At 39.3% G+C, this 13,869-nt stretch overlaps 1 protein-coding gene across 1 annotated transcript in view; it reads right to left on the minus strand.

The window, feature by feature from the left end:
• Window positions 1-13,630, minus strand: part of LOC133614909 (stromal interaction molecule 1-like) — a 35,287-nt gene extending 21,657 nt beyond the window's left edge. The window contains exons 1-3 of the mRNA XM_061973272.1: window positions 13,440-13,630; window positions 10,766-10,899; window positions 2,472-2,602 (exon numbers count right to left, since the gene is read on the minus strand). Coding sequence (XP_061829256.1) covers window positions 2,472-2,602; window positions 10,766-10,899; window positions 13,440-13,459 — 285 coding nt within the window. The 5' untranslated portion in view covers window positions 13,460-13,630. The remainder of the gene's footprint in view (window positions 1-2,471; window positions 2,603-10,765; window positions 10,900-13,439) is intronic.
• Between the last annotated feature and the right edge of the window lie 239 nt (window positions 13,631-13,869).

Raw genomic sequence — 13,869 nt, forward strand, 5'->3', positions numbered from 1 at the left:
CGTCCATGTTGATATACGACTCCATGTGCGCCCACATCACGCTGGTCTTTAATATATTATTAAAGTTTGACTGACCTATCTGACTGTTTTTTTGACATTCCTTTAGCGCAGTTAGATGCGGCTTATAACACGGGGCGGCTTATAGGTGGACAAAGTTTTTAAATATGCCGTTCATTGAAGGCGCGGCTTATAACCCAGGGCGGCTTATGGTGCGGAAAATACGGTACATTTAAACCAGTGTGGGTGGCACTGGGAGCAGGTTGGTAAAGTGTCTTGCCCAAGGACACAACGGCAGTGACTAGGATGGCGGAAGCGGGGATCGAACCTGCAACCCTCAAGTTGCGGGCACGGCCGCTCTACCAACCGAGCTATACCGCCCCAGTTCTCAACAAAGTTAATTGTACAATAAGCAACAATTAAAAATACAGCAAAACAATGCAATTTAAAAAATGTTAATACTGATTAATAACACAGATTTGTTTTTAAATGTACGTATACATTTTTGAGCCTTTTTACAGAAAACCATATCATCATAGTAAGTTATATAATGGCGTCATAATGACCACGCCCTTAATCACACACCAACCGCCACAGGTATCTTGGCAATCTAGGGGAAATATCAAAACATTAATAATTTTGTGTTTATTTATCCATGACGATATTAGATTAGCCAAAGAAAAAAAGATAGCGACATTACTTGGTTTGAAGAAACACTAGCTAAGGTTGGATTAAATATTATTTTCATTTAGGCCTAGACAATATATTGTTTTTATCGATTAATTCATTTTTTTTGTTGCAGGCGACTTGGAAAAAATAAAAAATCTATGCATTTCTTCTCTTGCTCCGGCATACTTGTTTTGCCCAATGAGCTTCCGTAGTCCTCGTCCGCCACCTTATTTCCTTAACGGAGATCCACAACAAGCCTAGCAAAACATGGCTAATGCTAACGAGAGTGAGACGTTTGTTCTAGCAAAAATAGTGCTGTCAGTGCTTTGGGGACGCCGTGGCTCGTTTGGCAGAGCGGCCTTGCCAGCAACCTGAGGGTTGCTGGTTCCATCCCCGGCTTCCGCCATCCTAGTCACGGCCGTTGTGTCCTTGAGCAAGACACTTCACCCTTGCTCCTGATGGGTCGTGGTTAGGGCCTTGCATGGCAGCTCCCGCCATCAGTGTGTGAATGTGTGTGTAAATGGGTGAATGTGGAAATAGTGTCAAAGCGCTTTTGAGTACCTTGAAGGTAGAAAAGCGCTATACAAGTACAACCCATTTTCTTTAAAATTGCGGCAACAGGCGTGGAACAACTGACTGCATGCCGCAAAGTTTCTTTAAAAAAGCAGAACGGACAAGACCGCGACAACAACAAACTCTACCCAAGAAGCAGCTTACTGTGGCGAAACCATTTACACAAGGTACCATGCACAGTTTGATGAAAAAGAAGAACAATGCACAGAGCAATCACTAAAGCAGTCGCCAAACCGGACAGCTCGTAAGCGCGTGTGCTGCTGCAAAACTCCCGTGGAATGATAACGCATTTAATCATCAATATAATAATATATTACATGTGCAATGAAGTGTACATTGTCTTTAACATCAGTGCACACTAACAAGGATCCGAGGAAAAGCCTGCATTTATCCACTCACTAAAACTATAAAGTCATCTCAATGTTTTACTTATTTGCATACAATTTACAATACTACATTTTTATTTACAGTAGTATTTTATTCAAAACAGAAGTTTTAAGTTTGCACTTAATTGATCAGATTGATTTTTATTACTATTTAATGATTATTGGTATCTGTATTGATTTATTGGAAAATGCTATATATTAATTTAGTATTTTTTCAAGTCAGAGGAAGCTCTTAATTTAGTTCTTTGAACTTATTTGTATTAAAAGTACAATTTACATCTCGTCTAAAAATAACATTATACACATTTAAATTTTGCTAAGGATAAACTGCAGTGTATGCTGTGTCATTTCAAACTACTAGTTTTTGATCAAATAACAGCAAAACTTGTTTTGAATTACCTCTGTCATTTGTATTCTTTAGTTTCTTTAAAAAGTAGGGAACAAAAACAAAAACAAAAAAAATCAAATCAAATATTGGGTAAAAAAATTGGATATTCTATTTTCAGGCCATCCAGAGCACAAGGAAGTGTTTCAAATGCAGATCAGAATAATCATCCCTTTAAGAAAGTATAGACACCTGCAAAGTGGCGCTTCATTATTAGTAGCAACATGAGGGTCAGCCTTGTGTGCCTTACGTTAATTATTGACAAACTGCACGGAAAGAGCAGTGGAGCACACAAATGACAATACCCCCATGAGAAATTGACCCTTTGATGAGAAATCTTCACTGGGGTGAATTAATTTTGTCAGCCCGTCTGGCAGTTGTAATGTATAAAGTAAAGCGCTTTAGGTATTGTGCAGGTGTAGTAAAGCTCTATATAAATAGACCTTTGACCAATTACCTACCCCATCTGTCTCCACCACGTCCACGTTGCCGTTTTTGTCGTCGTCCATCTGCTTGTGGATGCTGCGAATGGCCTCGTAGCTGAGAATGGCGTTCTCGTCCCGGCACAGAGGCTCGTCAATGCGACAGAAATCTGGCGGAGAGGGGTCACATGAAAGAGCATGAAAAACCTACGTCTGTTGTTATTGTGATGACTTGGCTTTGAATTTTTTGTGGTTTTTGGGACAAGAACAGCACAGTCCCACAGCTGGGCTGCCCTCGCTAAACCACAGAGCTGTAATAGCTTCCTGTGCTCAAGACATGTTTACACGAGGACGCCGTTTAAAGCTTGGATTTATTATCGTCTATTTGACGACTGGTCACTCGAAATATTGACATGTGTTTGTTAGTGCGACTGAAGGATGACGATATAATTACATAATTGGGTAATCTGTCAGTGAGGCCTTATCGAATGACTCCCGTTTTCCGCCCCAAGCGCCTTCTCTCCTTCCTGAAGGCTAAAAGATAAAGTCGTCGCTCTCACACGTAGGAAACCTTGTTGGGAACGTGGTGCAGATGTGGAGCTGTGTGAAGCGGCTTGTGTAACAAACAGTGGGTTTCTGTGTGCATTAGGAGATAAGCGCTGATGCCTGGTATGACCTGTACTTACTCTGCTATCCAACAAAAAGCATGTTTACCAGAACCTTCAAAGCAAAATTCTAAATTGTCCCTAAAGTCACAAAAAACTAACCACCGTTCAACAACCACAGCGCTAAATTTGGTTGTGTGTAGGGCTGGGCGATATGGCCTTTTTTTTTTTTAAATATCTCGATATTTTTAGGTCATGTCACGATACACGATATATATCTCGATATTTTGCCTTAGCCTTGAATGAACACTTGATGCATATAATCACAGCAGTATGATGATTCTATGTGTCTACATTAAAACATTCTTGTTCATACTGCATTAATATATGCTCATTTTAAACTTTCATGCAGAGAGGGAAATCACAACTAAGTCAATTGACCAAAAGTGTATTTATTAAACAGTTATTAAGCAGTGGCACAAACATTCATGTCTTTTCAAAACAGAAAGTGCAAGATTGTCAGAGACATTTTATAACAAGCTATGAGTGCACTTTTGTGCATGATGTCACTAAGATGACATATCAAAACAACACTAAATTAAAGTGCATTTTTTTGGACAGAACGCCACTACAATAGTTTAAAACAAATAAAGTGCACTTTTGTGCATGATGTCACACAAGATATTTCAATAACTGTCAAACAAAAATTAGCTGCATAATAGGAAATCAAATAGTGTATGTCCTTCACTATGTGGTAAGTTTCTGCGGACGTTATCTCCTTCTGTTGTTGACTATTTTTTTCATACGGTGTTGATCTGGAAATGGTTGCCTCGGCATTTTGTTGGTGTGGCACCGAACGGAGATGTTGACATGGGGAGTTTCAAGCACTCTTCATTCTCTAGCAGGTGACTTTTCAAATGATGCTACATATTAGCAGTAATGCTACTTTTTGTAGCAACGCTTTTGCCCCACACTTGACATTATACGGTTGTCTGTTCGACATATTCCCGCTTGAAGCCAAACCACCGTCAGACGATGGACCCCCTGCTGTTTTTCTTGGGAATTAATTCTTCCTTCATTTGTTACCAGATTCGCACCTTCTTTCTCTCGTATTACCACTCGCACCACAGCTAACGTTACCCATGCCGCTTCCCCTCTGCTCCGCGAGGGCGTATACGTATGTGAGAAAGTGCGCTTGTTTTATGTCTCTGTGAGAAGGAGAGACAACAAAGAGTGAGAAGAGCCTGTAGTGTAATGCCCGCAGCTAAAAGCAACTGCGTGAGAACGTATACTCGAATATCACGATATAGTAATTTTCTATATTGCACGATATATCGCCCAGCCCTAGTTGTGTGTTTTGCTTTTTCTTTGGCACCTATAAAAAAAGGAGGACCGTCATCACATGGGGTGAACCTCCTACTCAGTGGCCTAGAGGTTAGAGTGTCCGCCCTGAGATCGGTAGGTTGTGAGTTCAAACCCTGGCCAAGACTATAAAAATGGGACCCATTACCTCCCTGCTTGGCACTCAGCTTCAAGGGTTGGAATTGGGGGTTAAATCACCAAAAATAATTCCCTGGCGCGGCCACCGTTGCTGCCCACTGCTCCCCTCACCTCCCAGGGGGTGAATAAGGGAATGGGTCAAATGCAGAGGACAAATTTCACCACACCTAGTGTGTGACAATCATTGGTACTTTAACTTCTTTAATTTAAAATAGGCAACATTACCAATGTCATGTTTTTTTCTTCTGTTTGACAACAGAAAATGAGCTGCGTTTATTTCTGCTAGTCCTGTAATTATTAATCGATTAATTCACTTAGAAAAAAAGCATTCATTATCCATTAATCGTTTAGTGTAAATTGTAACTAATAAAAATGGATAAAATGAAGACCACATTGAGCGCCCGAAACTTTAAATATGCGAACATAGTTTCCGCACAGCCGTTGCAAAATAGTGCACATGAGAGTGGTGGTGTGTGGATGCTGTGATCGTTTTTTTTGTCTTCATTTTGATTTATTTAAATAATTATGATGTGCATTTAATAGAATGAAGGTTATGGCAAGCAGAACAAATGTTTAATTCACCAATTAATTCAACCTGGAATTTTCATTGAGGCAAAAAAGTGTTTTATTCCAGTGTTTCTTAACCATAGGGCTGAAATTACTGGTTCACAGCTGTGGTCTGTATGGTCCGCAGAGGTACTCAATTGTAATACACTTTTCCACCATTTGTGGCAGTAATGTCAATATCAAACAAACAGAAAAAGTCTGGAGCTTAAGTCAAAGAGAAGTTTAAAAAAAAAAAATATATATATATATATATATATATATATATATGATTAAAATGGTGAAGCAGTGTTTTCATTTGTACTGACAGATTAGTTAAGAAACAAATTATTATTAATTCATTTAAAATATATTTATTTTAGGACTGCGTAGTTGTATGTGTAAATTTATTTTTCATCAGTATGTAAGAGGCCCTTCTTTTGCAGTTTATCCATCCATCCATTTTCTACCGCTTATTCCCGTTTATTTGATTCATATTTATTTATGTAAATCTGACCTAAGCCTATGATAATAATCTTTGTGACTAACACATGGTTACATATCATTTGACAAGGTTTATCCTGTTAAACTATAAATAAGTTAGATAAAATTATTGAATACAATTAAAATCAAGAGTAAGAATACTAATTCAGTGTTAAAATTTGAGGGGGCCCAGGGCCCTTATGCTTGGACTGCATCTGTATGTGTGCACAGGCTCCCCGCCCGGACGTGTGGACAAGACGGGGTGAGGGACCGCCGCAAACATCAGTCACTTTATCCAGGCCAGTAACAAAAATTCTACATAAACTTAGTGATTGTGAAAAATATACACAATTGTCAAACAAATGTGTTCCTTTACACCACGTATGGTAAAATGAGCTAGCCGATGCTAGCCCATATAATCACACTAATTGATAGATTACTCAATTACCCACCATTAATAAATTATCTCTTTATTTATATTGTTAGGATTTGGCATATACGCCCTTGCTCGCAAACACCTTTTTACGAGACTGTGTAGCGCATTGTTCCAATTCTAAACAGTAGACTGCTTCTTAACACTCACCATACGCACATACCACAGTTGACTTGGTCATGCATTATAATGCATCTGCTCATCACTATAATGATATGTCCGATGTACAATGCATAAACAGCCCACACTTGGCAAGCATCTACCGCTGCATGAAATGAAACACACAAATACATGTGTGGAACTTTGCTGTGTGGTAGGCAACAGCCTGACCCTGGAACTGATTATTTCTGTTTCACATGTGTGGTGTCAGCCGGTTTTGATTGTAGACTGACATAATCTGAGAAAGAATACTCGAAAACACATTCCAAAAAGCCTTTTTTGCCAAATGGCAGCACTATGTTGACATTTGCAGTCACCGACACGCTGCTGTACTGTATGAGTTGCATTCAGTTTGCAGCAGACTTTAATTCACCATGCAATGTTCACATACCAACTAGTGTTCTCTTTATTCTCAGAAGGGCATGTTATGACAAGCAGGATAAACTATACAGAAAGCAAAGTGGGTGCACAGGTGAAGCCTTTCAACTGCAGCAGTTTGAGCAATTTGTTGCTGCAAAGTACCAAACTAAAAGTTTTTAAGCATCAGAACTAGTAGGGCAACATACCCATAATACACACAATGGATCACCATGGTAACAAGAAGAAAAAAAACTGGGTGGCTATGTGAAAGACTTCACCTGCTGCGAATCTCACACGCCCAAATTTTTTTTTTACTCTCCTTTGCCTTGCAAAACAAAACCCTCAGATGACGAGATAAGAGTTTTGCAAACCAGTCAGCCTGCTTTTAATTTTCTTTTGTTTTTCAAGAATTCCAGTTACACAAGACACTGGCAGTGGACGACAGATGCCATACGTTTTCAACGCCATAACAGAAGTCGTGACTGCTTAGAAAAGTATTGTCAAGAATTCTGTCACATATTATGGCTTCCAGGACCACATGTGTAAGAAGTGTGTGCAAACAACAATAATGAAAACAAAACTTTAAGAAATATATTTTTCAAATAGTGGCCTCTGCCCTAAAATATAATGGACAAATAAATAAATAATGCTACCTTTTTTCTACTTCAGGAATAAAATACTGGCGGTACTACAAAGTGGCAGTGATGTATCTTTACACTAACATTGTGGTAGCTGTTATTACTACAATACACAAAGCTGACTTTGCTGCATTTCAGAGCAAAAAAATGCAGAACAATCAAAGGATCGGTGGGGGTGTCAAAATACCAATTCTTTCCTTTTCCATTTTGTTTTTCGTCAATGGATAAATGGAGCAAAGCCACTGAGCAAAGTCCAAACAACCAAATGCGGATAAGAAAGTGCTATTTTGCAGTATTTCCAGCAACTGAGGGAGGCCATGATGCAATGTTAATAACATCCATCCATTTTCTACCGCTTGTCCCTTTCGGGTACGCGGGGGGTTGCTGTAGCCAATCTCAGCTGCGTTTCGGGTGTAAGGCAGGGCACACCCTGGACAAGTCGCCACCTCATCACAGGGCCAACACAGATAGACAGACAACATTCACACTCACATTCACACACTAGGACCAATTTAGTGTTGCTAATCAACTTATCCCCAGGTGCATGTTTTTGGCGGTGGGAGGAAGCCGGAGTACCCGGAGGGAACCCACGCAGTCACGAGGAGAACATACAAACTCCGCACAGAAAGATCCCGAGCCCGGGATTGAACTCAGGACCTTCGTTAATAACATATCTATTTTTAAAATATCACAATAAACATCCTATCTATTAGGGATGTCTCGATCAACATCTTTGGCCTCCGATTCGATTTTTGGGCTTTAGATTCGTTCTGATACTTTGACAATAGATTATAGAACTAAAAACGTTTTGAAGCAAGTAACTAAAGTAAACAGTAATAAATGTTTTAAAAGCTTGTCTTATTAAACTTTCAAGTTGCTACTATTGTTGAAAATCAGATGATGTATTAAAGTTGTGTCATTAAATGCTACACATTTTCTTAAACAAAATAAAGTGGTTACCAAAATTGTATATCAATAGGATTTTATTGATACCGATATCAATATTCCTTACTGAGACCGGTATTCATCCGTACTCTTATCAGTACTTTATGTAATTGGTGAAGTGAAGTGAATTATATTTATATAGCGCTTTTCATTAGTGATTCAAAGTGCTTTACATAGTGAAACCCTTTATCTAAGTCACATTTAAACAAGTGTGGGTGGCACTGGGAGCAGGTGGGTGAAGTGTCTTGCCCAAGGACACAACGGCAGTGACTCGGATGGCGGAAGCGGGGATCGTGTAAATAAAGACGTGAAAAAAATGCATTTTTTATTTCCATTTTAATTAGCACAAGAGGTTGTACACCACCAACATCTCAGAGCATGGACTTATTTTATAAAACACCTGCTCTTTAAGTCTTACTATAAACAAGTCAACTATGCGTGCAGTGCGAGGTGAAATCAGTTATGTCGTTATCTTGTAAAGACTACACAGACTTATCACTGTATTTCTATTCATTACAAATACACTCAGCTGGAAATAATATTAATGTATGGCATTCTTTTGCAGAACACCGACCTTTTTTTACATGATGTATCATATCAAATATATAGTATTTAAATCATTACATTCAATTACCATGTAAGTGGGTGTGCATTTGGTAACAATACAAATTGTTTTGTGTTTATGTTGCACACGGACGTATTTGAGTTGCGGACCAAAGGCCATATTGAGTGCTAACAGCTACCGATGTACAATATATGTGTCTGTGTAGTGTGTACTATATACAGTAAATAAAAAGACCCTGTGATTACTTCCATTTTTACTTTTGGGGTATTAATGTTAGCTTGTAGCCTACTGGATCACTAGAATAATAGATAATGATACACGGTAGCAGCGGCCATGAATAAAGCATGTTCAATTCAAACTTCAAACCAACACGACTCCTTTTAAGCGTGCGTGACTTTTAAGGACTTTTGAGAAGGAAATATTGTTGCGTTATAAACTTTTGTGTGGTGTTGCTTCCTTATTGTGATTATTCCAAGATGATTATCTACCCACATCTTTTTTTTATGCATAGCTGCAACACTTGAAGTCAATGTTACAGCGTCTCAGCTGCAACGTATAAAAAATGCCGATAGTCGTATCATTTGTACAGAATAGTGGTGGGTCCGGCAACACCGATGCATCGGCGCATGCGTCGAGCTCATAGACCGAAACCCTGTGTCGGTGCGCGTACCGCTTTTAGAAAGTCACGTGACCGATCATGAGCTGTTTTGGTCACATGACCGATACGCGAACTGTGTCGCACTCCCGCCTCCTCTGTGCCCTGTGAGCGGGTCTTTTCTACAGCCGGAGAAATAACTAAGAAGAGACGACTGAAGTGTTGATAACAACCAAACTTAACCCCCCCCCTCTATATCCCACACCCCGGATTGTAAATAATGTAAATAATTCAATGTATATACTCTGATGATTAACTTGTGTGATGACTGTATTATGATGTTAGTATATATCTGTATCATTAATCAATTTAAGTGGACCCCGACTTAAACAAGTTGAAAAACTTATTGGGGTGTTACCATTTAGTGGTTAATTGTACAGAATATGTACTTCACTGTGCAATCTACTAATAAAAGTCTCAATCAATCAATGAAAGAAATCGTCTGAAATTGAATACGTTGGAAAAACTGTTTTTTTTAAATAAAAATGTGTAAAAAAGTAATTAAAAAAAATCCCAGTCCACAAGCATCCTCATTCACAACACATTCTCTTAGATTTCCATGTTATTATACATGTTCACATTTTTTATTGACTGTATCTAAAAAAGATAAAAATATGTTTTTATTTAAATGAAGATATGAAATAATCCTAAATGAAATACAATGACTTGGTTTATATTATTGTATATACTAGGTCATAAAATCAGTGTCAGTTGAGTCGGTCCATAGGTTGCCTGTAGGGATTTTTAATGTCCAGCAGATGTCAGTATTTAGTGACACAGTATCGACACAGTATCAATACAGTTTTGCAATGTGTCGAAACGCTTCATGACGCCTCATCAACCCATCACTAGTACAGAATCTTGACGGTCACCCTGGATCGACCCAATTAGAAACCGGTACCAAAACATATACATCCCTAATGGCTCGTGCACAATAACAGAACAAATACTACGATTGGCTCCTATTTAAATCATTTGGGCTTTGCCTTCAAAGCCTTCCTGTATTCAGAGACTTACTCCCAGAGTTTGATATTTTTGTTTGGCGTTTTTTTTTCCTCACAACACCCTTCTGACACACTACACTGCCAGTTATTATCTTTCCAACCAGTGGAATGAGTAACAGGCTGCAGGTGAGGTCATTAAATTCCAAGAGTACATTAACTATCCATGATGTTGTATTACTTAAAAATGATAGTGTTACTGCTTCACCGTAACTCCGCAAATGATCAACAGCACCAGGCGGGCCATTAGGTCAATTGCTTCCTGTCTGACTAAGCTGTTTGATGTTTGTTGGAGGACACGGCCTATTTGAGAATGCGGGCCGGACTATTCTCGGCACGGCTACATATAGTGCCTGCATAATCACAAAAGATGCATGCAGACGGCGCACTGCTACAGTATCGCTGCCAGACCTAAACGCCAATTAACGTCATGACTGATGGCTCACCTGATACTCCATTCTCTGCGATCTGGCCGTCGGCTGTGGCCGAACTCAGCTTATTGGTCCAACTTACTCCGATGAGGCAGAAGCAAAATATCCACAAAGTCATCATTTTGTTGAATGCTGTGACTGCTTTACAGCTGAAAACACAAAAGAGAATGGTGTTGAATCATCCCTTGCATTATTCATCTTATCTTAGCCTCAAAGAGTATATGTCATCATGACAGGAACTGTTATTACCTAAGAGGACAAAGCAATGGTTGCACAAAGAGGATGAAGTGTCAAGTGACTTGAAGAGAGGCTCCTCTTTCTGACTAACCAAACATCATGGTCATTTAAATTACCGGTAGTCAAATAAAAGCTGTGTGTGGGCTGCTTTATTCCTAGATGATACAAAAAATATTTGTTTTGTGCAGGAGTTCAATACGTGATGTTATCTGAAAACATTCCTACAGCCTGTAAGGTTTTTTTTTTTGTTACATTATCACGGTTATCGTAGTTTACCTAATAAATCTCACTGTGGGGACGGCGTGGGCGCTATTGGGAGAGTGGTCGTGCCAACAACCTGAGGGTCCCTGGTTCGATCCCCAGCTTCTACCAACCTAGTCACGTCCGTTGCGTCCTTGAGCAAGACACTTCACCCTTGCTCCTGATGGGTCGTGGTTAGCCATCCCGCCATCAGTGTGTGAAGGTGTGTGATTGATTGATTGATTTGAGACTTTTATTAGTAGATTGCACAGTACAGTACATATTCCGTACAATTGACCACTAAATGGTAACACCCGAATAAGCTTTTCAACTTGTTTAAGTGGGGGGGTCCACGTTAATCGATTCATGTGAATGGGTGAATGTGGAAATAGTGTCAAAGCGCTTTGAGTACCTTGAAGGTAGAAAAGCACTATACAAGTATAACCCATCCATCCATTTTCTACCGCTTGTCCCTCCCCACATCCGACACTGATTGTTGTTATCAGTGCCTCCATGGAAATGACCCCCTCTACCTCAAAGAACTACCATATTTTTCGGAGTATAAGTCGCGCCTGCCGAAAATGCATAATAAAAAAGGAAAAAAACATATAAGTCGCACTGGAGCCCGGCCAAACTATGAAAACAACTGCGACTTATAGTCCGAAAAATACGGTACTCACCCCCAAATCCTCCACACGACACCTCCGCTCCGGACAGGCTAACCTCCTCCAACCTCCAAAGACAAAGCTACGAACAATGGGAGACCGGGCTTTCTGCTCCGCCGCTCCCAGTCTGTGGAACGCTCTCCCTGACCACTTGAGGGCACCACAGACTGTGGATGCTTTCAAAAAAGGCTTAAAAGCCCTTCTTTTTTTAAAAGCCTTTTTTAGATGTATGCATACTAGTTTTAGCTATTTGGCTGTTCTAGTTTTTTTATTTATTTTTATTTATTATCTTTTTATTTTTAATACACTGTAGCACAAATAAAATCTATTATTATTATTATTATTACTACGGTACTCTTGTCTTGTTCTGTATATTGTACAGTGTTTTGTATAGTGTTTTGTATATTGTACAGCAGTGGTTCTCAAATGGGGGTACGCGTACCCCTGGGGGTACTTGAAGGTATGCCAAGGGGTACGTGAGATTTTTTTTAAATGTCTGTCAAAAAGAACTGTGAAAAGAAATGCAACAATGCAATATTCAGTGTTGACAGCTAGATTTTGTGTGGACATGTTCCATAAATATTGATGTTAAAGATTTCTTTTTTTGTGAAGAAATGTTTAGAATTAAGTTCATGAATCCAGATGGATCTCTATTACAATCCCCAAAGAGGGCACTTTAAGTTGATGATTACTTCTATGTGTAGAAATCTTTATTTATAATTGAATCACTTGTTTATTTTTCAACAAGTTTTTAGTTGTTTTTATATCTTTTTTTCCAAATAGTTCAAGAAAGACCACAACAAATGAGCAATATTTTGCACTGTTATATAATTTAATAAATCAGAAACTGATGACATAGTGCTGTATTTTACTTCTTTGTCTCTTTTTTTCAACCAAAAATGCTTTAATCTGATTAGGGGGTACTTGAATTAAAAAAAATGTTCACAGGGGGTACATCACTGAAAAAAGGTTGAGAACCACTCTTGTACAGGATTGCTTATTATTTTTATTTTTATTTCAATTCTTAGTTGTATCTTTATTACCTCTCGTGTAATTTTTTTTTATCCCATATGTGTTCCCACTACCGCACCTTAAATTGGAGTCCTTAATCTCGTTATATGCAAATATAATGACAATATGGTCCATTCTATTCTATTTACCATTTGTGCTTTCTTTGTTATTTTTCTGGGCACATTGTGAACACGGGTGTACAGTTCACAGGAAAAAAGACTGGTAACTGTTTTACTAATTTATTTAATAATGACAGTAGTTAGTTTGGGTCTATTGGAACGTCAAGCTAGCGAGATGACACGTCTCTAGGCTAACGAGGAAGTGAAGTCAAAAATACCCGCCAGTTGTATTGTATTCACACAATATTCACATTAAAGCGTTCTCCGGTAAGTTTATCGACGGTTTAAGGTGCAGGTGGAATATTAACGACCACTTGACGTTGAGCTAACTCCAAAAATCGCCGCAAGTCAAGCTACCACGTCTGCACTGGGAAGTAGTGACACGCTGCGGCGATCCACTGACAGGCAAAAACTTACGTTTGATGAATAAGAGCCATCGGATAAGTGCTTCTTTTAGTCGCGCATTATCACCGCCGTGGACATAGGAGTAGGAGCACAAGCCAGGACGCTGTCCCCCTTCGAGAGGTCTCTCGGTCTTTCCCCCCCGACCGAGGGACTGAACCGAAAAAGCCGCAGAATGTGCAGGAGACGAGTGGGTGGTCTTCTTCTACGCTTCTGTTTTCCCTGGGTTGTCAAAGAGCAATTGTCTCCCCCTAGTGTCTGGCAGTAGTACGGTTGTCACTTCACGTAACTGCATGTTGCCATCTTGTGGTTAAGTAATGCATCTACTGTATATTTATAAATATACTATGTGCACTGTATACATACTAATATGTATGTATATATATTTCCATCCATCCATTTTTTTACTGCTTGTCCCTTTTGGGGTCGCGGGGGGTGTTGGAGC

The sequence above is a fragment of the Nerophis lumbriciformis genome, linkage group LG17 (genome assembly GCF_033978685.3).
Source record: "Nerophis lumbriciformis linkage group LG17, RoL_Nlum_v2.1, whole genome shotgun sequence".
NCBI classification, from domain to species: Eukaryota; Metazoa; Chordata; class Actinopteri; order Syngnathiformes; family Syngnathidae; genus Nerophis; species Nerophis lumbriciformis.